Source organism: Haliotis cracherodii, unplaced genomic scaffold (genome assembly GCF_022045235.1).
Source record: "Haliotis cracherodii isolate W230 unplaced genomic scaffold, xgHalCrac1.p SCAF_3, whole genome shotgun sequence".
In the NCBI taxonomy this organism is placed as follows: domain Eukaryota; kingdom Metazoa; phylum Mollusca; class Gastropoda; order Lepetellida; family Haliotidae; genus Haliotis; species Haliotis cracherodii.
The window spans coordinates 20,677,421-20,703,960 of NW_027266286.1; the positions used below are offsets into that span (position 1 = coordinate 20,677,421).

The following is a 26,540-nucleotide window of genomic DNA, read 5'->3' on the forward strand; positions in this document are numbered from 1 at the left end:
ATGACACGTAGATAGGTCTAGTGGTAAACTCGAAATTAGGATTTTTACCAAAAATATTATCGAGTTTCCATAGCAACCGGACATGTCATATTGGCAGTATGAGTATTTCATGCTTGTTATAAATTGGGAAACATTTAGTCCTTTTGGACTGCTCACAAGTTACGGTCAGTAGAGCGAAGTAGAACATCTTTTAGTCCTTATAATGATAACATGTAGCAAAACTCTTAAAAATGTCACATTTTTACTACTGCTGCTGTATCAAGCACTGTTATGTTTGTTCAGTTAGAAAGACACCGTTTTGTCTTGTCATTTAACATTGTTGAATGAAAGATGTAATCAAGAGATATGAAGCCTATAAGCACATACTACAAAATTTATACTAGGGCTGGGACGGGTAACTCGTGTGCTCGGGTCAGGTGGGTACTGAGTAGGACCCGGGTACCCACAGGACTACCCCAACCCATAGTCATGTGACAGATTGTTTAATGACAAAAATTATAAAGGAACTATACGGTTACTCTACAAGTCACTAATGTTCCCATTTCTTTCTGACTATGCACCCATTCATACTGACTTTTATATGTTTGAATAAAGATAAAACTTCAGTCAACTTCAGTGTATGCATGACCAGATCGTTTTATATGTGTATCTTAATACATTTTGTCCACGGCTACGGTCAAACTTTTCCCAATTGGACCTTTTGTACCTATCTCTTAAGACCTACAGTGGGTACCAGGGTATGGTCGGGTAATAGAGGGATGGGTACTCGTCCCAGCCCTAATTTTTACACTATAGTTTCATCTCCATCTCCATCGTCATCTGTCAACTTCTAAGTAATGACTATCAAACAATTTATAGTAATATGAAGGAATCAGATGGTCCTTAACTTCTTTTAGTAGTATATATTTGTCATCTATTATAAAACCAGGAGAGATCTGCAGCTAAAACACATATCATCCCACCAATGGCTCAATCACTCAAGGGGCTGTCGGGTAGCCTAGTGGTTACAGCCTTAGCTCGTCACACCGAAGACCTGGGTTCGATTCCCGACATGGGTACAATGTGTGAAGCCCATTTCTGGTGTCCCCCGCCGTTATATTGCTGGAATATTGCTAAAAGCGGCGTAAAACCATACTCACTCACTCAATCACTCAATCGAAATTAGTTAGGTTTCTTGTCCTACCCTAAAAGATATTTTTGCCCTTGTTTAGATAGTTTTCTGTCATTTGGTGGCTTAAGAAGCTTATATTTCCCCAGCTGTTTCCCCTGAGAAACAAATCAAAGCCGGGTAACTATGGTTTTCAAAGCATCTATTTAATCTTGGTGAACTTTTTATTCAGAACGGTCATTTTTTTTAGGGGGATGTTCAGAGGAAACCAGAAGGGTCACCCAAAAATGACAAGCATTGGTCAATATTTTCAGTACATTAGTGCATCAGAAACCTCTGACACACCCCGTGTAATAAATGGCCGGTCCCTAAGTTGTCATCAGATCTGTGAGACAATCAACCAGGAAGCTTGTTGTAAGGAAACTGTAAGTCACAATAGTGCAGTAAGCTAAACATTGACGGCCGACTTTCCTTGTTGACTGTGATCAACAGGTGTTTTCAGCACTAGTCATTGACCAGCTCAGCTATATCCTGTCAAGCAATGAAGTGTTCCCATGTCCAGGTCTTCACACAAATAACTGCCATGTTGGGAGATTTTACTTGAAATTATTTTGACAATATTTTGTTTGTAACTAATGTTATATTTGGGATAACACTTTCTTAGTAAAGTGAGTGAGTGAGTTGTGTTTAACGCCGCTTTTAACAGTATTCCAGTTATAACACGGCGTGTCAGCTTAATGTGGGAGGAAAGCCCGAAGTGATGCAGGTCTAAGACGTTTACCACTTCGGTGAAACCCACGAGCACGGGTATGGTGCTGACAAACCAAGAAACATAATTGGGGCGAACCGGGATTCGAACCCACAATGATAGGTTTCTGGCGTGCCCAAGGGACGCAACTCTGCACAGCGAATTGCGGCGCCTTAGACGACTGGGCCACCCGTGCCCCCTCTTAGTAAAGTACAGATTCTAGTACTTTGTTATCCCAAATATAACATTAGTAACATTCGACCACTTTCTAAATGGCATTGTGTATTCATAATATTTTGTTTGATAAAAGTTCTATTTTATATTGTACAGAATTGATATACCTGTTATAAGAACTGTCAACATTTTATCCTTTTCATTTTGTTACCATATTCTGGAAATATATTTTTATCAAAATGAAACAACAGCTTGTTACAATTATTTCGTTATCTACACCACTGGTACATTAAAGGGATGACAGTGTGACTGTCTGTGGGCACACATTCTGCCCGCGGCTACGTGCCAGGTCTTCTTTGTACCACTAGTACTTTGTACCAGGGTACAACAAACCATTTGTTTGTACCAGACAGAGACCCTATACCGGTATATAGTCTCTGAACCAGGATACAACTTGGAATTCGTCTGTACCAGGATACAACTCACAATTTCTGTACCAGGATACAACTCACAATTTGTCTGTACCAAAATACAACTCACAATTTGTTTGTACCAGGATACAACTTTCCATTTGTTTGTACAAGGATACAACTCACAATTTCTGTACCAGGATACAATTCACAATTTGTTTGTACCAGGATACAACTCACCATTTGTTTGTACAAGGATACAACTCACAATTTCTGTACCAGGATACAATTCACAATTTGTTTGTACCAGGATACAACTCACCATTTGTTTGTATCAGGATACATCAAACCCTTTATTTGTACCAGGATACAACTCACTATTTGTCTTACCAGGATACAACTCACTATTTGTCTTACCAGGATACAACTCACTATTTGTCTGTACCAGGATACAACTCACTATTTGTTTGTACCAGGATACAACTCTCTATTTGTCTGTACCAGGATACAACTCACCATTTGTCTGTACCAGGATACATAAAACCCTTTATTTGTACCAGGATACAACTCACTATTTGTCTGTACCAGGATACAACTCACCATTTGTCTGTACCAGGATACAACTCACCATTTGTCTGTACCAGGATACAACATGGAATTTGGCTTTAGTCCAGACCAGTACAAGCAGCCACACAAATATGTGCATTCACGTCCCTATATAAGTGCAATAATCTTGGATGCGATGTTAAACCCCATTTCCCCTCCCCCCACCTTAGTTTGTTAGTGCTATACCATGACCCAACTCGACATTTATGTGTGCCTTGTACATCAGCTTCCTAGAAGAAATCTCCCATAGGATTCAAGACAGAAAAGATTCTCAAAGCAGCATGTTTTGACATTCGTTGGGTTTTTAAAAAAATTCAATCAAGTAGATGAAATATTCATTTATCAAATCGTCCCTCATAAAAATAGGCTGTAGAATAATCTATCATTCCCAGCGTAGCTACGACCTTGAATATTTAATTGTTTGGTCTACATTAAAAAGGCTGGTTACACAAACCATCTACAATAAATACAAACACTAGAGGATGGGGAATTTGTGGAGTTAGGCTGTGGAAGATGGCAGACGCGGCCTTGAGTTTCATGTCTACACGCAAACAAAATATTAGACAACAAACTGCAAGAAATGAAGGCTGGGATTAAAAACGATTTCCGTGGAGAATTACTCTTAATCATAGATCCCACAACAAAACGACTCCAGCAAACATTATGAATTCAACAACCCGCTTTGTAGTGACTTCAGTGTTCACGAAGTTGGACATGGGAAAAGCGATAAGGTAAAGGGACATAACTCTTATAGCACTAAGCCCACTGAGGTCACTGCAAGTGTTGTTTCCTCAACCCCTGAGTTCCGATGCTATGTGTCATCGTGTGTTATTCCCAGAGCGACAGTCGGCCACAGCAAACACGCTTGACATCGGGAGTGGGCTGACATCACTTGCGGGCCTACTCGGCCATCGCTAGGTTTGATTCCACAATGAGAGGCGGAGTAGCGTCCGATCGACATCCTACGCTCTCTGCGTTCATGGCCGATTCATCGTTAGTCACCTTTGCGCGTCATACATTAGTAAGGAAAATACTTAGGGCTATGACAAATCCCGGTCTGGGAAAACAAGTTCGACTTGACGCTTAGAATTATATTTTATATAGCTATTTAATGAAAACGGATGGTAGGAATGTGTTTTATTACCACCATTCATCAAATGCGGGTTTCTTGTTGGTTTTTTTCCGGTTGATAAATTTGTTTGAAAATATTTATTTTAGTTAATGTCCTAACACATGGCACATGGTCACAGGGACAAGCTCACTGTTATAGCGGAAGTAATTATCAAACAAATGAACATATATAGGACAAGACAGCTATTTGTATTGTGATCACTCTCTCGTGAGGATTTCGAGTTAGAATAGATCCAGCAACCTATGCTTGTTTGTTTGTAGTTTAACGCCACTCAGCAATATTCCAGCTATATGACGGCGGTCTGTAAAAAGTCGAATCTGGACCAGAGAATTCAGTGATTGACATCATGAGCATCGATCCACCCAATTGGGATACGATGACCTGCATCAACCAAGTCAGCTACCTGAGCACCCGATTCCGTTAGTCGCCTGTTACGACAAGCATAGTCACCTTTTACGGCAAGCATGGGTTGCTGAAGACGGTTCTTCACGGGTCGACGGTCAATACAACTGTACATGAAACCACGTCATTATAGAACAACGTCATTCAGAACTCGTCTTTGTATTTTTCTTTAAAAAATTAATATTTTATTTTCAGATACAAAATATTTCATATATTGTATAAAGCAGAATTCATCATTGCAGAAGTTTGTGTGAGTAGCAATCCCGTTACAATAAAGAATCTCAAGCAGGGAGATGAAATACGTATATCAAGCTGGTCCCATATTTTGTTCCCCAGTCATGGGGACACGGAAAGAGAGTGAACATCACCACAACGCGTGGAGAATGTCACCATTCAACACATTGATCAAATATCACATTCTACTACTTCCAACGATTTTTAGTAACACCTGTTATGGTATTGTTGTCATTAAGCAAACCAGTTCGAGTGTTTATGATAATCGTAAGGATTTATCAGAATTATCAATGAAAAACGTCTGTACACATGTGATGTGTAAGCTGTTTATAGTGCTAATAGAGAACCAGCATAGGAGTGCCGTATTCACATAAACTCTCTGTTTCGTTTTGGTATTTCATCGATCCAGTATTTGGATTGTTTTTATTTATTGTCTGAGATAGTCTTCGGGTTCATCGTATTGAAATATTGTTCTGTTATCAGCATATATCCGTGGATCTTCAGTCACGATATGGCTGAAATATTGCTGATGTGACTTAAAAAATCTAACTCACTCGTTAACCTTCAGAGAACCACGGAAGACTTTAACTTTAAGGGCCATTTGGGTTTTTTTCGTTTTGTTTTTTTCTTGAAATTTCAAGATACTAACTTAAAATTTCAGGATGTTCAAATATCAATATAAAAAAAAAACACGAAAAAAATAATAGCCCTAAAAGGCTTCCGTAGAGAACTAATCCCAATCATAGCCATACGGTGTACGGGGGGAAAGGCATAAACGCCAATTCTCATGTGTTAGGAAATTACTTGATTCTGTTTGGTCAGTCAGATGTTGTCAAATCACAATAAACGCCCTCTGGTTGAAACAGCCGATATGACGGCCGCGTCACAGCGGAAGCTAATATTCATAGAATAGTACTATTTTCAGTCATTGTCGGTTGGCATATTTAAATAATTATTTCTACAGTTATAGGTTACAAAATGTAGAGTTACGGTTACTTAGGAGATACACATAGTGTGTTTTCAATGTGGAGCTAGGTTACCTGTAGATTTAACCGCGCCAAATTGAATTTGGAACTGAACGCGCAGCCTACCGACAATGACTGTAAAAGTACTAAGTGAGGATAAGATATATGGATGAACAACTTCTTTATTGCAATTAGGAGCGACGTTTCAGTGTATATCTTATATCTTATCCTTACTCCAACTTCTAAATGCCTTTCAAAGAAATGAAAAAGTACTATTCTATGAATATTAACTTCCGCGTTGATGCGGCCCTCAAATCGGCTGTTTCAATCAGAGTGGGGTTATTGTGATTTGACAACATCTCATTGACCAATCAGAATCGAATAATTTTCAAATTCATGGTTGAATACAATATTCAAAGGATGTGTGGAAATACATTTCGCGCAGAAAGCAAGATAGTGTCTACATTGAGAATGTATTTTAAGTTTTTGGGACAAGAGAGAGCTTGGAAGTTGCCCTTTTCTATGTACGACTGTGACGTCATATCTTTTGCGTCACAGTGAGCGATATGACATAATGGTGTTAGAACGAAAGCTATGCAAAGGTTGCTTATTTTTCTTTATGGGGTACCCACATGTTAGCTTACCAAGTTGCCGTGCTTATATGCTTTCAATACCTGTCATATGTTCGAGTGAAGTATTACAGTGTAAATAAACTGCTTCAGCAAAAAAAACGCTGTATTTTGTTTAAAGGCTCTTGTCGGTGATTCGGTAATTCAGATCGACAACCTACTCAAAACACAGAACTCAATCCATGCCGCTTCACTCAATATCTTTGCTAACACCAAAGAGTTCGCGTTTTATTTTGTCATGGTAGAATGGAGATACACATACCGTGTTTTCAATGTAAATTTTCGATATCAAATTTAATTTGGCGCGGTTAATCTACAGGTACCTAGCTCTACATTCAAAACACAGTATGTTTACCTCCTAAGTCAATACTTAAAGTTATTATTATCGAGAGTAGCTGAGATGGTGCAAGGAATTCATCCCAAACGTGAATACAGTCCTGTTTGACTGAGATGGGGAATATACATGGCATATACACGGATGTAACTCAGTTCTTATTATTGTGTAGACAGTGATCGAGACATCCCCGGATGAGGAATATACATGCCATATACGCGGATGATAAGTCAGGTCTTATTCCTGTGTAGACAGTGACTGAGATGTCCCCGGATGGGAAATATACATAGCCTATTCGCGGATAATATCTCAGTTCTAATTTTTGTGTAGACAATCACCAAAACGTCCCCGAATGGGGAACATACATAGCCTACATAGCGGATATATTTCGGCCAAATCAGCCATATAAGCAGGTGCCTGTGACCTTTGCAAAATAGACAAACTTGAGGAACGTGCTGTGATCAAGTACTTCCAGAAAAAAGGGCTTAGCACCAAGGTCATCCATGAAGATATGAGTACCACACTAGGCAAGGATGTCCCTTCCTAAGTTTAATGTCACCGTACATAGGCGTGCAGCAGAGTTTATACGTGGCAGTGAGAGTCTGTCACGTCAGCAAGACAGGAAATGATCCATCGAATCCACGATGTGGTGATGACCGACCAGCGAATGACTGAGCGTAGTGTTGCAGGTTCAGTAGGCAGTTACCGGGAGAGAGTACATTCGATTATCACAGAAACGTTGCCAATGAAGACAGTATTAGCTCATTGGGATCCAAAGCTTCTGACATCTGATCAAAAACGCACCAGGTATGTCTCGTGATAATCCAGATCTGTTTGAAGCTGACCCAGAAAGGTTCTTGCAACGATTTGAGACTATGGATGAAACATGAGTTTACCACTTCCAGCCTGAATACGATTAACAATGGAAACAGTGGAAGCATTTGACATCACTACCACCAAAGAAGGGAAGGACTGTCCCGTCATTAGCTGTAAAGGTTTTGGCCTCGAGGGTGGCATCATGGTTGACTATCCTCCAAAGGGACGGATAATTAACGGAGCTTTTTATGCTGCACTTTTGAGGTAAATACAGAGTAAAAAGCTTTGTATCTACTAAAAAAGCCAACAAACGACATTTATTTCGAAAACACTGAAGATGTCTTTTACAAAAAGAGGAATACGACAAAATTCAAAGTTACACCTTTCAAACATTTAAATCCAACAGGCGTATATATGACGCTGTCATACCAGTGACTGACACCATGATAGCGATCCCATGCCATAGGAACAAGACGCTTTGCACGCTAATCCTGCACGAGACAAATGGTGCATCTCGAGTCAATGATGTCACATGTGGTGCGTTCACGAGCGTCGGTTCAAACAACATACCAGTATGTTCGTATGTGCATGAAACCAATCTGATATCTCTTCAATATGAGTAATTCTTCATATATCAACCAACATATATGATATTCGTGTTTCTTTTGTCGGTGAGTATATATAAATGTGCTAATTCACTAGTGTAGAGTAGCACATATATAAAGAAATCGTCACAGTCATGTTTCGGTTTTATCTTCAAAGAGAAGATCATATATGGTATATAGATACCGGCTGTTCACACAGGACATACGGACATACATATGCACACATATATACCGGGATGTATTTAGAACAGTAAACTACATAAAACCTAGACAACGTGTGACACATAACATTAGCGGTCGCAGCTCGAGGCTGAAATGTGTACCATTCGAGAAGTACTTTGGAAAGCGAGTACGTTTTTTGAGTGCATTGGAAATGTAGTTCACGTGTGATAAATTTATAACGCGAAGAAAATTAATCTAGAAACCAATAGTATCTACAACCCTAAACAGATGGCAAATAAAATCCTTTGGGGAATTCGGTTAATAAACAGGATATTAAACTATTATGTCGAGATCTCCCAACATCTGTTGCTTACAGACAAGAGAGCGGCACTTCGCACAGGCGTTATGTCTGATAAAAGATATTTAAATAAAGTGTGTTTGCGTCTGCTTTTTCTTACAATTTTTCATCATAAAAAGCAATTATTCTAAGTGACGTTTACTTAATTTGGCTTGTGAATAATGAGGTGGTGGGTTGGGTTTAACGTCAGTTTGTATTCCAGTGTCAGCTTCATCATGAGGTCTGTCGTGTTTACCTCTGTGATGAAAACCCACGAGCACGGATATGGCGTTGACAAACGTAGAACCATATTCAGGGCGAATCTGGGATTCGATCCACAAGCAGATGATTCTCGGCTCTATCAGCCTATACGCACCCCTATCTCAGCTCTATCAGCATATACGCACCCCTATCTCAGCTCTATCAGCCTATACGCACCCCTTTCTCAGCTCTAGCAGTCTATACGCACCCCTTTCTCGGCTCTATCAGCCTATACGCACCCCTATCTCAGCTCTATCAGCCTATACGCACCCTATCTCAGCCTGTACGCACCCCTTTCTCAGCTCTAGCAGTCTATACGCACCCCTTTCTCAGCTCTATCAGCCTATACGCACCCCTTTCTCAGCTCTATCAGCCTATACGCACCCCTTTCTCAGCTCTATCAGCCTATACGCAACCCTTTCTCAGCTCTATCAGCCTATACGCACCCCTTTCAAGGCTCTATCAGCCTATACGCACCCCTTTCAAGGCTCTATCAGCCTATACGCACCCCTTTCAAGGCTCTAGCTGTCTATACTCATATCCTTTTCAGCTCTAGCAGTCTATGCTCCTCGCATTCTCAGCTCTTGGAAATGAAGAGACTTAAGGGTTCCTTAAAACTGGAGTGTTCCCTTGTTGGACTATTTGTACTAACGTTACACATAACTGAATTTCAAGGAATATACGTTGGTCTAGTGGCGTGTCATCATCCCCAACAGGAATGGGTCGTTCTCATGATATCAACCACCGGTTCGTCTGCGGCTCACTTCACGCCGAAACATCTCTTATGTCTTTGACTGTGGTCTGACACGTCTTCGCCGTTTCCGACCGCCTCCTTGGTCGAGAGGATAGAGCGTCTGTCGGTACCCGGCCACGTCATACCAAAAGACATTAAAATAAAGTTATTTTAATATGTTCCATTATTGGCGAATATATTTTATCTGGTTAATATTAAAAAGTGTGTGGTTGAGTGAGTGGGTTTAACGCCGCTTTGTTTGTTGTGTAACGCCGCACTCAGCAATATTCAAGCTACTTGACGGCGGTTTGTAAATAATGATTGACATCATGAGCATCGATCTACGCAATTGGGATACGATGACATGCATCAGCCAAGTCAGCCAGTCTGACCACCCGATCCCGTTAGTCGCCTCTTACGACTAGCGTAGTCGCCTTTTACGGCAAGCATGGGTTGCTGAAGACCGATTCTAACCCGGATCTTCACGGGTCTTAAAGCCGTTTTGAACAGTATTTCAGTTCTACGAGTATAACGGCGTGTCTTCACACTGGGAGGAAAGCTCTTGAGGTACATCCTTTGGTGAAACCCACGACCAAGGGTATGGTTCTCACAGACAAAGAATCACAATTCGAATCCACAATTAACGGCTAAGGGACGCAACTCTTCACAGCGAATAGTGGCGCTTTTTCCCACACGTGCTACCAAATAGAAGAAGAAGAAGAATTCGAAATAATTCAGGTACATAATATGTATAAAAACTATAAATTGCAGAACGTACACCTGGGAATAATGTAGAGCTACACATTTTCATTTATACGTGTACGCATTTAATTTTTGTAAATTGTGTTCATGTTTCTGTTTAGTGTTTGAAAAACAACATTTTGAAAATTTACCTGCAAGATTACCTGATCATACCCAGAATATTGTTAAGAGTATAATTTTCTTCCTCTCATAAATACATCAGCATCATATCACCGCCATTACAGGTTGGTAGGAAAAACCATGTTAGAAAAAAATATCTCACAAATCAGTCCAGAAAACTCCGTTTACCCGGACGTTCTCGGTTGAACCCCTATCGTCTGGTTTAACGAGGGTATAGCGTCGAGTTTGGCAAATGGGTCTCCTTGTTAACATTACAGGTTTGACAAGTTTACATGAAGAAAATACATGTTTAACATGTCTCAAGTGTTCGCTGGCGCACTGTGACGAAAAATACAAGATTGTAAACTGGTTTCCGTCTCTCTCTGCGCTTTGTCAACTCGTTATATGAAGAGACGGAACCCATCTTGATGTCATTGTTGTGTCCGATTCTTTGTGTGATGACGTCATTAACACTTATTACATCACCCTACATGTTATAACGTCAAGGGGCTAAGTATGCTAATAAACAGAGGAGAGTTAAATTGCAACATATTTGGCTCTCCTTTAATTTGAAAAGAAGTTTGTTTGTTTATTTAGTTTGTTTATTGTTTAACGTTGCGCTCGGCAATCATGTTACTGTTACCATATGGGCCCAGCTAAGAAACATTTGAGTGAAAGATCAATGGAGCATTAAATATAGGCACAAGTATATCAAAATACAAAATACATCAAAATAGTTTACTAGCCGCCAAAATAACGTGTTTATTGTTTATTGTGACACTCATCATTTGATACGGGTATTCTGAGTGTCCAGGTTGGTTGGTTGGTTGTTTAACGCCGCACTCGGCAATATTCCAGCTGCAAGACAGCGGTCTGTAAATAATCGAGTCTGGACCAGACAATCCTGTGATTAATATCATGAGCATCGATCCACGCAATTGGCTGGGACGAGTCCAAATTTACTACCCGGGTACCCACCCCCCTATTACCCGACCCTACCCGGGTGCCAAGTGTAGGTCTCAGGGGACGTCTCAAAATGTCCGATTGGGAACATTTTTTTCAAAGCCTGGGTGCTGAAGACTTATTTTAACCCGTATCTTCACGGCTCCAATAACATTCATGAAATAATTCAGTTCCAACAAAGGTCATCACTGAAACGTGCTTAATGTTTGGGAAGAGTTGTGAGACAAAAACGGACATTGGTAGGTAAACAATAATAACTTTAAAGACGCTGGCATATTCGTAACCAAGAAAGCCCGCGCTGTTTATGATCCACAACTTAAGGTACATGCAACAAGCAACACACAATCACACCCTCACTCGAGATACAATCTGTAATTTTCTCTGATGATTTTGTTCCACATAAACAACATGGCGTTTGGGTAGCTCAGTGGTTAAAGCGTTCGCTCATCGTGCCGAAAGCCAGGATTCATTTCCCATATACATACAGCGATTTTGATATTGCTGACATATCTTTAAAATGTAGAACCCTCGTCTCACTAAATTATCACCACTGCGCACCGATAATGATAAACTTGAAACAGGCCTGAAACTTTTTATTATTTGAATTCTCGATAACCATAGAAACCGAGCAAGTGTCAGCTGTCTGCCACACACCGCCGGTTCTGAAGGTAACTCCTCTTGAACATCAAAGGCAAGCTGTAACCATCATATTGACACTCGGTCCACCACCCTTGTCTGTGTTAACAACAAGCTAACGAGCGTACATTGCACGCCTAGTCCATTCAACGTGCATTACACGTGTCAATTAGCAGGTGCGTGAAATATATCACTGCTGTGGATACGTTTCTAATGGCCAAGCTGTGAGATCTGTCGCTGACGGGTCGTACTGGTCATCACGAAGTTGGTTGAGTGTCCACACTGACAGAGTAGAAATACCTGAATGTTGGATTCCTTAATGAGGTGAGACGGTTTCATATCTACACCATCCACATCTACACTAGTACTTCAAAACAGCTCGGTTTGAATTTACTTACTATAAACCGAAATCTTTGAAGTTTTACATTCGTCTAAACCGCGTTGGTCCAGGACGTTTTCCGTATACTGAGTAAATCTAACTGCGCAGACTGGCATTTTTATAGAGCTGCCGTGTATGTTGGTTCTAAGCATATATATATATTATATATGCATATTAAATTCATAACAATGTTGTCAGTGAAATATTGATAGAACGAATTTGAGAAAAAGAAAGCGAATGGTGCAAGGCGTGGATTACCTCCCTTGTCCGGAACGCTTGGTCGGATATTGATAGCGTGCGGGAAATGCGGGGAAAAATATGCTTATGATAACATACACATACTTCCATCGATGAAAACGCAGCCGTCTCAGAAAATATTTATCAACCATCGGACATTTTCAATCACATATTTTGAAGATATACAATTAAATAATGAACAGTATTTTGAATTTACATCAGTGTCGCATACAGTGAGTGTCATTGCCGGTCGTGGTATATTTTCGCAAATATATTCGTTTGCTTCTGCTGGGCGTATTTGAAGTATGTTGACTGCCGTCACGCGTGTCTCGAAATGCATGTAGCTATATATATGCTGATTTCAGCATAACATACGTCTCTATATATGCCTGTACAAGCCCCCTGCAAGTCTAGAAGGCGGAGACGACTGGCTACACGCGATATTACCGCAAGTAAACATGTCCTGATTTACAGTCAGGGATATTAGAGAACGTTAAGGAAATAGAAACACTGACTTATATACCACATCCTAAATCTCCGTGTGTTAACACCGTACGAAGCTCAAGCGATATACTTTAAAGTGACACGCTTTAGTTTGCAATTAAAGAACTCAAACCACATTTTTCTCCAACCTGAATCTAATATAAAGTATGGGAAATGATTTAATCCAGAATATACCAAAGCGAACGTATTTTTCAGTAAAACGTTTGTCCTCTGAAAATTCCAATTGTTGGCCAAAAGACAATTTATAATAACCATATCGATCAACATAATTCGGATATTGATAGTATTTTGACTATACATGAACAACGCTAGTATTGTCCTCGCTTTTCTGGAATACGCTTATTGTTTTTAATCAAAATTGGAAATTGTGAACTAATAACGAAACATGTAAAATGCCTCTATTTATTTTTCATTTGAACGCCACAGTCAAGTTTCAAATACCAGGTTGAATGCAAGCTGTTCCAGGAATCCGCGCGACCTTCTAAATAAAATAATTCAGCCCATCACAAAGTCCTCCAATTGCGATAACGATATTTTTCTTCATTCGGGATAATGAAATAAACAATACATGAGCTCTTTTTCTCATAGAATAACACAGATATAGCCGACTGGAGCGAATATCTACTGATCAATGCTTCTCGTTTATAACGCGACCCTGTTTTCCTCGAGCGCTGCACGTGGTTCGCACGGAATAACAAATCAAGAAAAATCGTCTGCTTTCATTTCCCCAATAACCTCTTCACATCAATATAAATGCGCGTAAATTCTATCCACGCTACCATGATTACCTCCCTTGTTAGTTCCATTTCTAACGTGCCTACCGACCTTTCCTCTTGCTTTGCACAGTTGAGCTAGATTCGCTCGCTGTTATCGACGTTACGAGGGGAGACGTTTTATAACGGGAACAGCCTCGATATCTTTCACTCGTGTACTTGCTTATTTCACCAACTTAGAGGATTTTTTTTCTGAATTTTCTTTCTGTTTTAGATATATAAATTTTTAGTGTATGTAATGCGTTGAAGAAACGCCCAGTATCGGCTGCAGTATCTCCCTCACGACCGGCGTCAAGAAAAAATGAATAACAACAATTGCGTGCCCAATAATATGAGACTTGGCCTCCGGTTGACGTCAGTGCGAAAGCCCTTTGGCAACTCCGGCTGGTATAGTCACCTCCCCTGGAACTCAGAAATAAATACGCGCCTCGCCAAGAATAGTCATATTATGCTTTTCTTTACTATACATTGCTTTTTTAGGTAGAATAAAACAGAAAAACTCTGCAAAAAATGAGTGTAACCTTTTTGCAAATATTTTCTTTGGTTTTATCTGGTATTACTCATCCGAGGGAGGTGAAAAGATCAGCTAATTGAAACGGCAGAATTGAAAAGAATGCCTCGGACGCGTCACAACTCGAAATTTGTGGTCATCCGCTCAGTAGAGGGAGAGTAGAAAAGAATTCTAAGGTACTTTTCAGCGGATGCTGCGTGCCAAAACCGCGCGATATAGTCTACTTTATTACAGATGGTTGACAGGGCCAATATGAGTCGAGTAAAAGGAAAGGAGAAATAGCGCGTTATGTTTTGTCCGGAAACACGCCATTGCGCATGAATCTATTGGCAAAATCTCTCCTATTCCCGCTTATTGAAGTGTACCATATAATAGCCGAGTGTATGATAAGACCATGCTGCTATCCGAGACTGTTTTCCCCTACTGTTTCCAAACCTCATCTTCACACACGTGTGTAACATAAACTTGAGGTAGGGACAGGAGGGGACCAACATCATAAGCGTTCATCTGCAACAAGATTGGAGTCTGTTCCCGTGAATTTCGACTCAGGGTGTGTGCTCTTGGCATTATGCTTGATCAAGTTTGCAGCGTGAACAAAAAAGGCAGGGATATAGGACTATCCGAATCACCGGGGTTGGTACCAACGAATCGGTGAGTACCTACTATGGATAATATTTCTCCCGATGATGGCGGAGACAGAATGATCGTGAATAATAAGCTGCGTTCTCCCAACCAGATGAGTGAACCAAACACAATGGACTCTTTTCAAGATGGAGGCCAGCAAAACATGAACAACTCCGAACAGAGTGAATATCCTCCGATGGAGGGGGCTCACATGAACACCGATATGAATAATTTCCCACCAACATCAGGAGAACATGGAATGGGCCCTGAGAATTATAGCAGAATGAATGATAATATGCACCATGGTCAGATGCAAAACTACCCTTATAACAGGGGGGGCTATGGCCTGGGTTCGGAACAACATGGCGGTATGCCGGCATTGGCAGGAAGTACTGAATTTGGGACTCAGGGTTCACAATTTCATGGACAGTATTCACAATCACAGGTGAGACCAGGATATCCAGGAATGGATAAACCAGGTATGAGTCCATCCAGGCCGGGTATGGCACCCCCAGGAATGGCAATGATGTCACCCCCTGGATACAACCCTAGTGCTCAAAGAATGATGTCTGGACAAAGTATATCTCAGCAAGGTGGCCCAACACCTACACTAAATCAGTTGCTACAGACTCCTAACTCTACCCAAAGATACCCTAATAATTACAGTGAATATCCAGGGGGGTCGGGCAAGACAAATGACTTGGGATCTGGGAACATGCCATACAATATGCAAGGTCCTTGGAATGCAAGAGCTTCATATCCCCCTGGGCCTATGGGAGGGACATCTCCTTACAGAAATCAAGTGAGTGTCTGGATATTGTTGTGAAATAAATTATACTTTATAGTAGTGAAATTTCTTTTAAGAAATTTTACATTTGTTTTGTTTTGTTTTGATTGATTGTTTTGATAAGCCCAAGCCTTGCCTTGTGGGTGTGATGCTATTGATCTAGGACATGATTCATTGGAAAAGTGATAGAAAAAGATTGCTGTGCATTAGACCAGCCAGAATGGTGCTGGAAAGCAAAACTTAGAGACCAGAAACCAAATACTACTGCTGTCAGTCTTTCATAAGTCATGCATGCATCCAGCATGGTGACTGACTGATATTTAAATTTGGAGGCAAAATTAGCGCTTCACAAGACAGCTGGATGAATGTGGCATTGCCCTGAGATGATTGGTTGATGGCCTTTGTCAAACAATCAATTAATCATGCCTCGCATAATGATAGCACTTTACTTCCAGCAGCCTATCATAGTATTTGCCATGCTTTCATTGATTACTTTTTTCACAGCCAAAGCTTCCCCAGTTGCCATGGAGAACATAAACTGAAATTGTGTCAGCTGAAAAGCAGATGTGTGTGTTGCGTATACACACCAGTTCAGGGTCATGTCACGGTGCCAGATCACTCCATGCAGCCTAAGGCTTTATTTTCCACTGTTGATGTCCCACCTTGGCCTTCACATTCTTTGTTTGTAAACATGAAATTGTTTTAAAAATAATTTTTACATTTTTAGGTATCTTTTCCACAAATGATGAAATTGTTTTTTAACTAGTTTGTTTATCACTTTCCTGCATATGGTGCATGGGGAAACCTTTTAATGCATATTGACTTTTCTTTTATGTATTGCAATCAGGTTGCCCTGATTGTTCTAATGATGCTGAAATGTGGACATAGTTTTACAGAGATGGGGGATGGGAAAGAGTAGTAATATACAATGAAGCTAAATGATGCTTAGTATGCACATGGGGTATGAACCTTTCACTTTTTATGTTCTACTTACAGTGCATCATCATTTTGCCCCCCCCCCCCCCCCAATTCTTCAGCTGCATCAATATTAATTCTTTGGTTAATAATCTGTTTATCTTCAGGCATATATCTAAGGATTGCATACAAATGCGAAGATGTCTTCGCATTTGGATCCATCAGAACTTAAATAACAGTAAAATATTCACTGTTCCACTAATATATGTGTCGTTAATTCCAAGAACGGTTCCAGAATTGTGGGAAGATGCATGCAATGTATGAGATTGTTGATGCTGGATGGAGTGATACTTCTCTGATCCCTTAGCTGCCATTAAAAGGAAGTCCAGGAAATGCTGTTTATTAGTGATATGTTACGAAAATTTATCTCAAGGACTTGGACAGACCTTGATTTCTTCAAAAGTATTAACATGTTAAGTCTCAGTACTGTTTGGTGGATGCCTGCATGACTCTTCATCCTGGCGGAAATTTATTATCTAATGGCATGATACATAATGGTGGGATTTTGAATCAGGTTGAAAAAAATCTGATGGATGAAAAATTGGTAACTGCTGAAATGGTCAAATTTGGTGTCTGGTGGTATACAAGTGGAAATTCGGAAATCATAGAAATAATCAAGATCTATAACACAGACAAAGCAATTATTTCAAACTCGTTTCTTTCCCTGAATTGTCCTAAACTCTTCACATGACCCACCTTAATGCATCTTCCGACCAGAAGAGTATATGAAGTTACTGAAGGATTGGATTGCACATTGTCAGTCTTTATCATCAATAATCTGTTAATTGACATTCCGCTTTTTGAATTCCCTAAGTAGTCATTTATTGAGATCAAATTGACTAAGCCTTATCCAACCGTGGTTGAGTTATTGTTCAGGGTTGTTTTACCGAATATGAGTAGGTACACACAGCCACTAGGAAGCATATGCATAGATCTGAGATGGGTGGATTATGTTCCAGGAACCACAAGATTGAAATGCTTAATTAAACAGGTAGATCACAGGGTTTTACCTTGACCTACAAAACTCTTGGACACCAATAACTTGCCTCTTGTCTGTTTGTTGTTTAACGCTGCACTCCGCAATATTCCAGCTATATGACGGCAGTCTGTGAATAATCGAGTCTGGACCAGACAATCAAGTGAATGACATCATGAGCATTGATCCACGCAATTGGTATACAATGACATGCATCAATCAAGTCAGAGAGCCTGACCAACCAATCCTGTTAGTCGCCACTTATGACAAGCTTAGTCACTTTTTTCTGCAAGCATGGGTTGCTGAAGATCTGTTCTACCCTGGATCTTCATGGGTCCTTATACTATCGGAAATATTAGGGTCCTGTAAAGTAATGAAATGGTACTGTGTGCAGTACTTACATATTTAACAATTTTTTTAATTACAGGAACTTTTACATTTTTCGTCAAGAATTTGGTACAATGAATGTTATTGTGTGTCTCTTGGGACGCAATATAATTTTTTTCTGTGTGCATTCTATACCTGTATGCAAGAACGTCCAGGACGCACGTTTCTGCATCCTGTAGAACCCTGTAGATTAGTAAGATCTGTGTAAACCTGGATTATCAGGTATGCCAAGTAGAATTGGGATGTTTGATATTTTTCAAAACTGGAACTTTTTCTTTTCAATTCAGAGATATTTTAACACTGCAATCATTGCAATAATGTAAAACTAGTCTCGTCATCATTAGTTGTGCTGTTATCAATAAATACATCCAAGCCATCACATCAGGTTTAACTAAATAAACAAGATTTGGAAATCTTTTATTTCCAATTTGTGAAACTAGTGACAATTGCTGCAGACTTGGGGGCCATATATTGGTCCCTGGAAGCCGAGATAAAAACCTGAACAGCTGAGTTAAGCTGTTCATAATTTTTAAAATCCGATCTTTATGCAGTGGTTGCTTCTTCTGAAGAGACCCTGGGAAACAGTTTGAAGGCTAGATGGTTCAGATGTGAGTGGGTGGGTGTTTACATCGTAGTGGACAGTTTTACAGCAATATCATGTTGATGAAGTCTTTTACAAGTAAGCCTGTGGTTGACCGGAGCAGTGCGACTTACCAGCGGGTATAAGTGATACTGTCACAAATTGTGACCCCCCACCCCAGGACAGTTAGGGGTCATTTGTGAGTGTAGGACCATGTTCTTTCAGTGCAGTAGGCTGCAACTTCAGCTAGTAAAATTCTGTTTGTTGAAATATGTTCAAGTAATAATGCACCATATTATTGTTAAATAACTCAAATTAACTGAAAATTATGCTTAGACTAGTAAGAGCTGAGTTCGGACTTGAAAAGCTTTTGGTGCACTGGTATTGGGGTGTGTGTGTGTTTCCAGTGTGGTTTATAAGAAATCTGCTGGTAGTCAGGACTCGCAGCATAAATACTTTGACAGATAGATAAGCCTTTCTCATAGTTAAGCCGAGGTGTTAACTTTGTCCTTGAAATCTGTAACAAAATGTTATGTGCAGTACAAAAGACGGACTGCCAACGTAAAACTACAATCCTCTTGTCATGATCCGTCATCAGAAATCGAACATCAATTAAGTCCGTATTGAATTTCGCATGTTAATTCTGTCGTTACACTATCTGTTAATAAGTGTTGATTGTATATCTGGACTTGTGTTTGTAATATTAATTGTATTCAAACTTTCATTCAATAATGTTAACATAAATAGCAGCAAAGTCGTATGTCCCTTCGATATCGTATGTCCCTTTGATACTTTCAACCTCATTTTACCCCGTTACATAAGATCCGCTTTACCACATCTGTGACAGCACCAACTCAAACTATTCACAGCAACCACGGTCATATTACTTATATTGACACCTTGAAACGAACCTTGGTTGACAGATAATGGATACATATATCATAACTGCCATACCTTGACTTGTTAAAAGTCATATTTGTTGTAGAGTGACTATTATGTGTCACCATATTGTTTTTGTGATGGAAATAGCATGATTGCATGAAAACTCAACAGTTACTTCTAAAATTGTGCCATGTGTGAAAGGTATGCGACAAAACACTAAAGAGCTACTGCATAACCTTCGTTATTGTAAAGCCTGCCATTAATATAACAGAATATCAGAGAATGTTATCGTAGTAACATAGTAGTTTTTTCATTGTATCAGAATTCTTTTCCGTTATATTATTGGGGTTGTTTTTACTTAATCACTGGTAGATTGGGAGAAAATGTGTGTACAGCTGATTGCTATTTCTGGTTTAGTTTACAAGACAATACACACAATCTTTATCCCTGCATATTAAACAATGCTCAGCATAACAAAAATTGCAATGGAAGTGGTAAATCATCATGTCTTGTGATCTTTAATTGCAAATTTCACATTTTCATTTGGCAAAGTTGCTATATCTCTCATTTTTCGTTCACCTTCATTAACCTTTTCTGGTCCTCAAAATGTGGCTTATCTTCGGTCATATACAGTACTTAACATTACCAGATCGACGGAAAGTTTTGATTTAAGTTTAATTTTTTATCACTGCTTCATTTTAAGAGTATTGTATCCCTCACGCATGCATTGATAGCTTTGTAGGCTTTCTGATGGCCATCATCATGTCATATGGTCCATTACTTTTATAGTATCAATAATGATAATAATATACTGGAAAAGAAGTGTTCCTGGTAACCCAAGCTACAAATCATGTCACTTGTGACACTTACCAGAGTTAGAAATTGGCACTAGTCCTGTAGTCCTTACCAAACTGCCCAATAGTAAAGGTATCCTAAGGACTAGTAGAAATTGGCCCATTTTAAGGGTTTTGCTATATGTTATCATTAGAAGGATTAGTGGACAAAAACTGTTAGTTTCTAACCCTGCAAGACTAGTTAGGATGCTCGTGATATCAATCACTGGGTTGTCTAGTCCAGACTCGATTGTTTATAGACCGGATTATTGCTGAATTGCGGCGTAAAACAACCAACTAGTTAGGGAAAAAATTCCAACCTTCAGTCACCCAGGTGAGAATATCCGGTCAGATGAGCTTGACACCAACGGTAGAAACAATATTTTTAGTCCACTGGTCCTCGATCACATATAGTAAAACCCTTACAAATGGCAAATTTCTACTAGTCCTTTTGCTAACTTAACTAAAGGGCAGTTTGGCCAGGACTACAGAACAAGTGCCTGTTTCTAATGCTGTTGAAACCCTGATAGTGTAGGGTGTTGCTCATGGTATCAGTGTTTGCTTTTTTCCAGCCTGTATTTGTTTTTTTACATGCTGATGTGATGTGGCTGGATTGTTGCTGAATGTTGTTAAAAAAAAACAGAGCTAAGAAGAATATTTGTGAAAAACTAGAAAATAATAGCTATAATTAACATTCATTTTTACCTCCCACAGATCATATGTTTGGTACTATTACTGTAGGTAGCATGAACAGGTAATTTTAAGCAATAACTGACAATAAAATTAATCCTTAAAGGCCAGTGTATAAAGGCCTTTGTTCCTTGCTTAGTAGTAAGTATTTTGTGAAAATCAGTAATCACAGCCGCACGCCCAACCCCCCCCCCCCCACACACACACACACACACACACACACTTTTCATCGTTAGGAAATCAAGCATGACCTAAAGCCTTTTTTCTACAATGTTTTTGGACAAACTGGAATTGAAATGGCAATTTTTAGAGCAAGTGTTTTTTTGTGTTTTTATTTAATTAGGGATGATTGACTCCTAGATTGTGGACTTTTTTCTTGGAATTATTTTGAATATATAGCATTAGCTGGTAGGTTGTTCTCACTGTAGGTATTCAGGGTTAGAATTAGTCCGTGCAGCAACATATGCTGGTTGTAAGTGGTGACTTAATCATGTTAATGGATCAGGTGGTCAAGCTTTGGTGTCTTGTTTGCATGTCATTTTTACCCCAATGATGTGGAATGTTGCTCAATATCAATCACTCGATTGTCTGGTTTTGACTCTTGTTTACAGGTCACAATCATGTATCTAGCATTGCTGAGTGGCATTCATTAGCAAACAAGATTTTATTGACTTTAGGATTTATCTTTGTACAAGAATCTTGAAACATCTTATGAGATAATTTAAGCATTGACTTGCTTGGAGATTCTAGTTGGTTATTTGTACTTTCTTCACATTCTGGTTCTATCTTGATGGCAGCACACTAACTGCTATGAAACATGGTTAACTGGTGCCATGCTGGCAGATGAATTCCTCATATAAAGTACCTTAGTTTTCCATCACCACACCAAATTTCCACAAATCTCCTATTTTGGTATAACCTATGCTTGCCATAAGAGGCGACTATCGGGATTGGGTGGTAAGGCTCGCTGACTTGGTTGATGCATGTCATCGTATCACAGTTTTGTGGATCAATGTTCATGATGTCAATTACTGGATTCTCTGGTCGATTATTTACAGACCGCCGTCATATAGCTGGAATTTTACTGAGTACAGTGTTAAACAACAAACAAACATGAAAATGTCCAAATGCCATTTATTAGCTAAGTCATTCAATTCAAATGACTTAAAAAAGGAATGTATACTGTTTCTTTACCGAATCTATAATAGCCAGGGGCGAAGTAGTGAAAGTTTGGTTCATCATGTGAAAGATCCAGGTTTGATTCCTCTCATTGGTACAGTGTGTCAAGCCCATATCTGGTTTATCCCTGCTGTACTATTGCTGGAAGTGGCGTGAAGCCATACTTGGTACTCATTAGTCAGTTGGGATAGTACTAGTAGTCTGCAAGATGTTCACTTGTCAGCTGTCCCTTGTCTCTTGTTCTGTGGAAGCTGGTGAGGCGACTTTTCATCTTGGTCGTGACAAGTGCTGACTATATTACTAAGTGTGACAAGTGCTGACTATATTACTAAGTGTGACAAGTGCTGACTATATTACTAAGTGTGACAAGTGCTGACTATATTACTAAGTGTGAAGACAAGTGAGTCATTGATAAGCATTCTGAAACTTTAGCCAATAGTCTGAAAACAGAGAGACAAGTGAAATTAGGCTCCGTTTAGTAAGGTAAGCTATTAAAAGTCCATATAATAACACTGAAATCTACTGAAAATGCTGATCAGAGCCATGTTCAGCCGAGTTTAATTTAAGCACAGTCATTATTGTCACTTGCGTGGCATAATTTGTGACAACAGGGTGAATATCATCTCAAAAGCATTCATAGGTCAATACGGAATTCCAGAAAGTCTTTAAGAGTTTTTTCCCAAAAGGCAAACGAAAAAACATGGAACTGAGTATAAGGGGATACATTTTGTGATAATAATGATCCTACCAATATTCAGAGATGAATGAATTTAAAGCTTTCAGTTTGGCAGGTCTTGTTTCAATATTTTAACTGGTATTGTTCTTTTGGACCTATATGACGAACACCATGACATTCTTGTGTCTTTTGGCTGGAAATGAAGGAAATCCCTCAGTTCTAGTCGAGAGCTAACCATTACCCCTAGATTTTATTTCACAGTGTTAAGCTTGTCACTTTGAGAACAGTTTGTCAATTTATAAAGAAAACTTTTCATCTTGATTTGAAAACAATTGGCCCTGACTTTGAGAGCTAGGAAACTGTAACATAACAAGGTGGAAGGTCTCTGTGGACAGATAATGATTAGTTGCAAATAGTGACCAGGAAGTAACAACCAAAACTTATAGATTTCTTAAAATTTGATAAGCAGCAGTTAATGAAATAATCAGCTGTAGAAAGGTAGAGCTTGTAGGACCTTCCTATTGTTAATGTTGCATGTGTTAGTGAATGTGGTGTAACTTGCAGCTGTTAATAGTGGTAAACCCTCACCTGTGAGGGGAACTCGGGGCACCTGGGGTCAGCAGTCTATCTATCTCCCATGTTTCAGCCATGTGGCAGTGTTTACTCATTATGTTGATTAGCCATGTGCTTTTTTGGCGCCTTCCCCTGTCAGTGACACTGTAAACACAAGGTGGAAATCTCCCCGTTGAGCCAGTTGTGGGGAGCGTGTAGAGCCAGGGATAATGCCTTCCCTCGTCAGCTGGGGACCCCTCTGTCTAGGAATGGGATTGCTTTACACGGACTCCTTACAAGTTGATCCTTGCCTTTTGTCATCGGGAGAACCAACTGCCTGGGGATGTGTCGTGGCCTTTTGATTGCCCAATCATAGCTTTATGAATGAAATAAGCTGCAGACACCTTTGACATTTCTTGCGTGGTAGTAATTCCTTTCACTCAATCACATTGAAGAGAATACAATTTCAGTTGAAGATTACTGACAGTCAAGTGTTATACATAGCTTCTATGTTTGTGATGTGATATATGTCTTTTGTTTCTCTTGTCATGTTAAGTGATTTGTAACCTAATTGGTTTAAATCTGTGCCTCATTGACAATCAAATAATGTTGATATGTTTTTTTAGAAATAATTATTTAAAGAGCTTTTCTTTTAACATGTTAAGTAGTTGGGTTTTTTTAAACATTAATGAAGATTGAAAAGTCAACATCATTCTGACATTTACTGGAGATGTAAATTTGTCAAATGCGGAATATATTGATTTTGTTTCAAGTTATGCTCCATATTAGAACTAGGTGATAAACTGAGAGGTTAACAGAGATGTGTGTTTACCTCAAGGCTAGCAGTGTCCTTTAGGGCTGCAACTGATTGACAAGACAAATTTTATAGATCTGACCCTTAATATGTGTCCTTAAAAATTCAATACCTTTTCTATTAATGGATTGAGCCTTCCCACTTAACAAGTTAATGTAATATCTTATATCATTTTATTTATTTTTTTTTTTTGGTGAAAGGAAAGGCTTATTTAAATCTTTAATGAGGATTAAGTGGTCTTGTCTAAACATTGATTTGTTAGTAATCATGGTAATGATTAATAGTGTTTTTTCCTGGGTACTTAAAGGCCATTAAAGTATATGTTTAGAATCACAGAGATGATACATGGTGTCATGGTTATCACTTCATAAGTCAAATCAATATGGGAATAATGTATTATTTGATAAACCTTTTATTCGTTTGCAAATGGCATCTTATTTGAATAATGGTCTGTATAATAATCATAAACTCATGGGACATTTGGTTAAGCCATTTCACTGCAATCTTGGGAATTATTCCTATCCTTAAAAAATACATGGGTATGTAATTGTGAAAGCATCTTTTTTAATACTTTGGGATTGTAGGATGTTTGACACTTCTCTGTGTTGTCACAAAAGGCAACTTATGTGAGGAGCAGGTGCTTTCAACAGCAGCTGAGGGAAAAATGATACTTTGATGGTCACTGAGTAAGGGACCCGTGAAGATCGGGGGTAGAATAGGTTTTCAGCAACCCATGCTTGCCGTAAAAGGTGACTGTGCTTGTCGTAAGAGGCGACTAACAGGATTGGGTGGTCAGGCTCGCTGACTTGGTTGATGCATGTAATCTATCCCAGTTGCGTGGATCGATGCTCATGATGTCATTCACTGGATTGTCGGGTTCGATTATTTACAGACCGTCGTGATATAGCTGGAATATTGCTGAGTGCGGCTTAAAACAACAAACAAACACAGTGAGGGTAGACGGAACATTTGTGTGATCTGTTTCTGCAAAGGTGTTGTTTGTACTTCATGTATAATAGACACTACCACAAGTCCAAGACTAGTGATAATCGAGAAGAGCTACTCACTATGTGTTTTATCCCGAAGTCTAGTTATGTGACATCCACCACTAGTCTTAAACAAGATGCAGACCCGTTCTGTATGACCAGTGTCTATCCCTGCTTGTGCTCTTGACCATTGACCTTATACATGTTGGTTTGCCTGGCCCTGGCCCAAGACTTGTGATGGGACAGTAGGCACAGCAGTCAGGGATAGACATGGCCACTAGTCCGTTACTCTGAGACTACTATCAGTCTAGGTGGACCAGTTGTTTAATCCCCAAATCAAGCTATGTTACATACCACTATTCGGTAATGAACTGCAGAGTGGTCAGATATTGGCCCATGGTGTCCCCACCTGTCACCGTCATAGCTATGAATGAGAAGCTTTGTTGTGGAAAGTATGAATATAATGCTGTTATCATCACTGACTAGTCTGCCTGACTGATCATACTTTCGTTGTTTGCTCGGAGAGCAGTATTTACTGTTTTGTACTATTAGGTCATTTACTTAACTGATTGTTTTCATTATTTTCAGGATGAATAGCTTTAAGCAAGCACCTGTTCTATCTTTAAAGTTTCTCTTTCTTTGCTTCAGACTGGTTCAATACCAGGGGAGATGAACCAGCCGCGCCGTCCGACATCCATGTCCCCCTCCAACTACCAGAATGCTCCTGGGCAGTATGTGGGCGGGCCCCACCAGTTCTCCCCAGGCTCACAGAGATATGGCCGGAGCCCAGGGGCACAGATGGCCGGTGGCATGGGGAACCCAACTTATAATCAACAGGTAGGTTCTAGAAAAAAAAGTGAAGTTTAATCAAGATATAGTTACAAGTTTCACAGGAAAGTATATGTGTTGGTTAAGCTAGTTCCATCTGTGGTAATAATTGTTTTGTGTTTAGAAAAAGTCTGTGTTTAGATATTCCTGTGAAAAGAGATTCAATTTCCTGGGTGTGATTACAGCTGATCAGTTGACTGATGTTTCTCTTTCTTACAGAATGGGAGATAACAAATAGTTCATTGATACTT

The 26,540-nt window shown here is 39.5% G+C and overlaps 1 protein-coding gene across 5 annotated transcripts in view; it reads left to right on the forward strand.

Moving 5' to 3' along the window:
- Positions 1-14,668: 14,668 nt before the first annotated feature.
- Positions 14,669-26,540, forward strand: part of LOC139474314 (trithorax group protein osa-like) — a 60,784-nt gene continuing 48,912 nt past the window's right edge. For 2 of the 5 annotated variants that reach the window (XM_071257274.1, XM_071257277.1), the window contains exons 1-2: positions 14,669-15,946; positions 26,110-26,298. In XM_071257274.1, coding sequence (XP_071113375.1) covers positions 15,185-15,946; positions 26,110-26,298 — 951 coding nt within the window. In that variant the 5' untranslated portion in view covers positions 14,669-15,184. The remainder of the gene's footprint in view (positions 15,947-26,109; positions 26,299-26,540) is intronic. The other 3 variants (XM_071257276.1, XM_071257275.1, XM_071257278.1) reach the window with 2 other exon arrangements.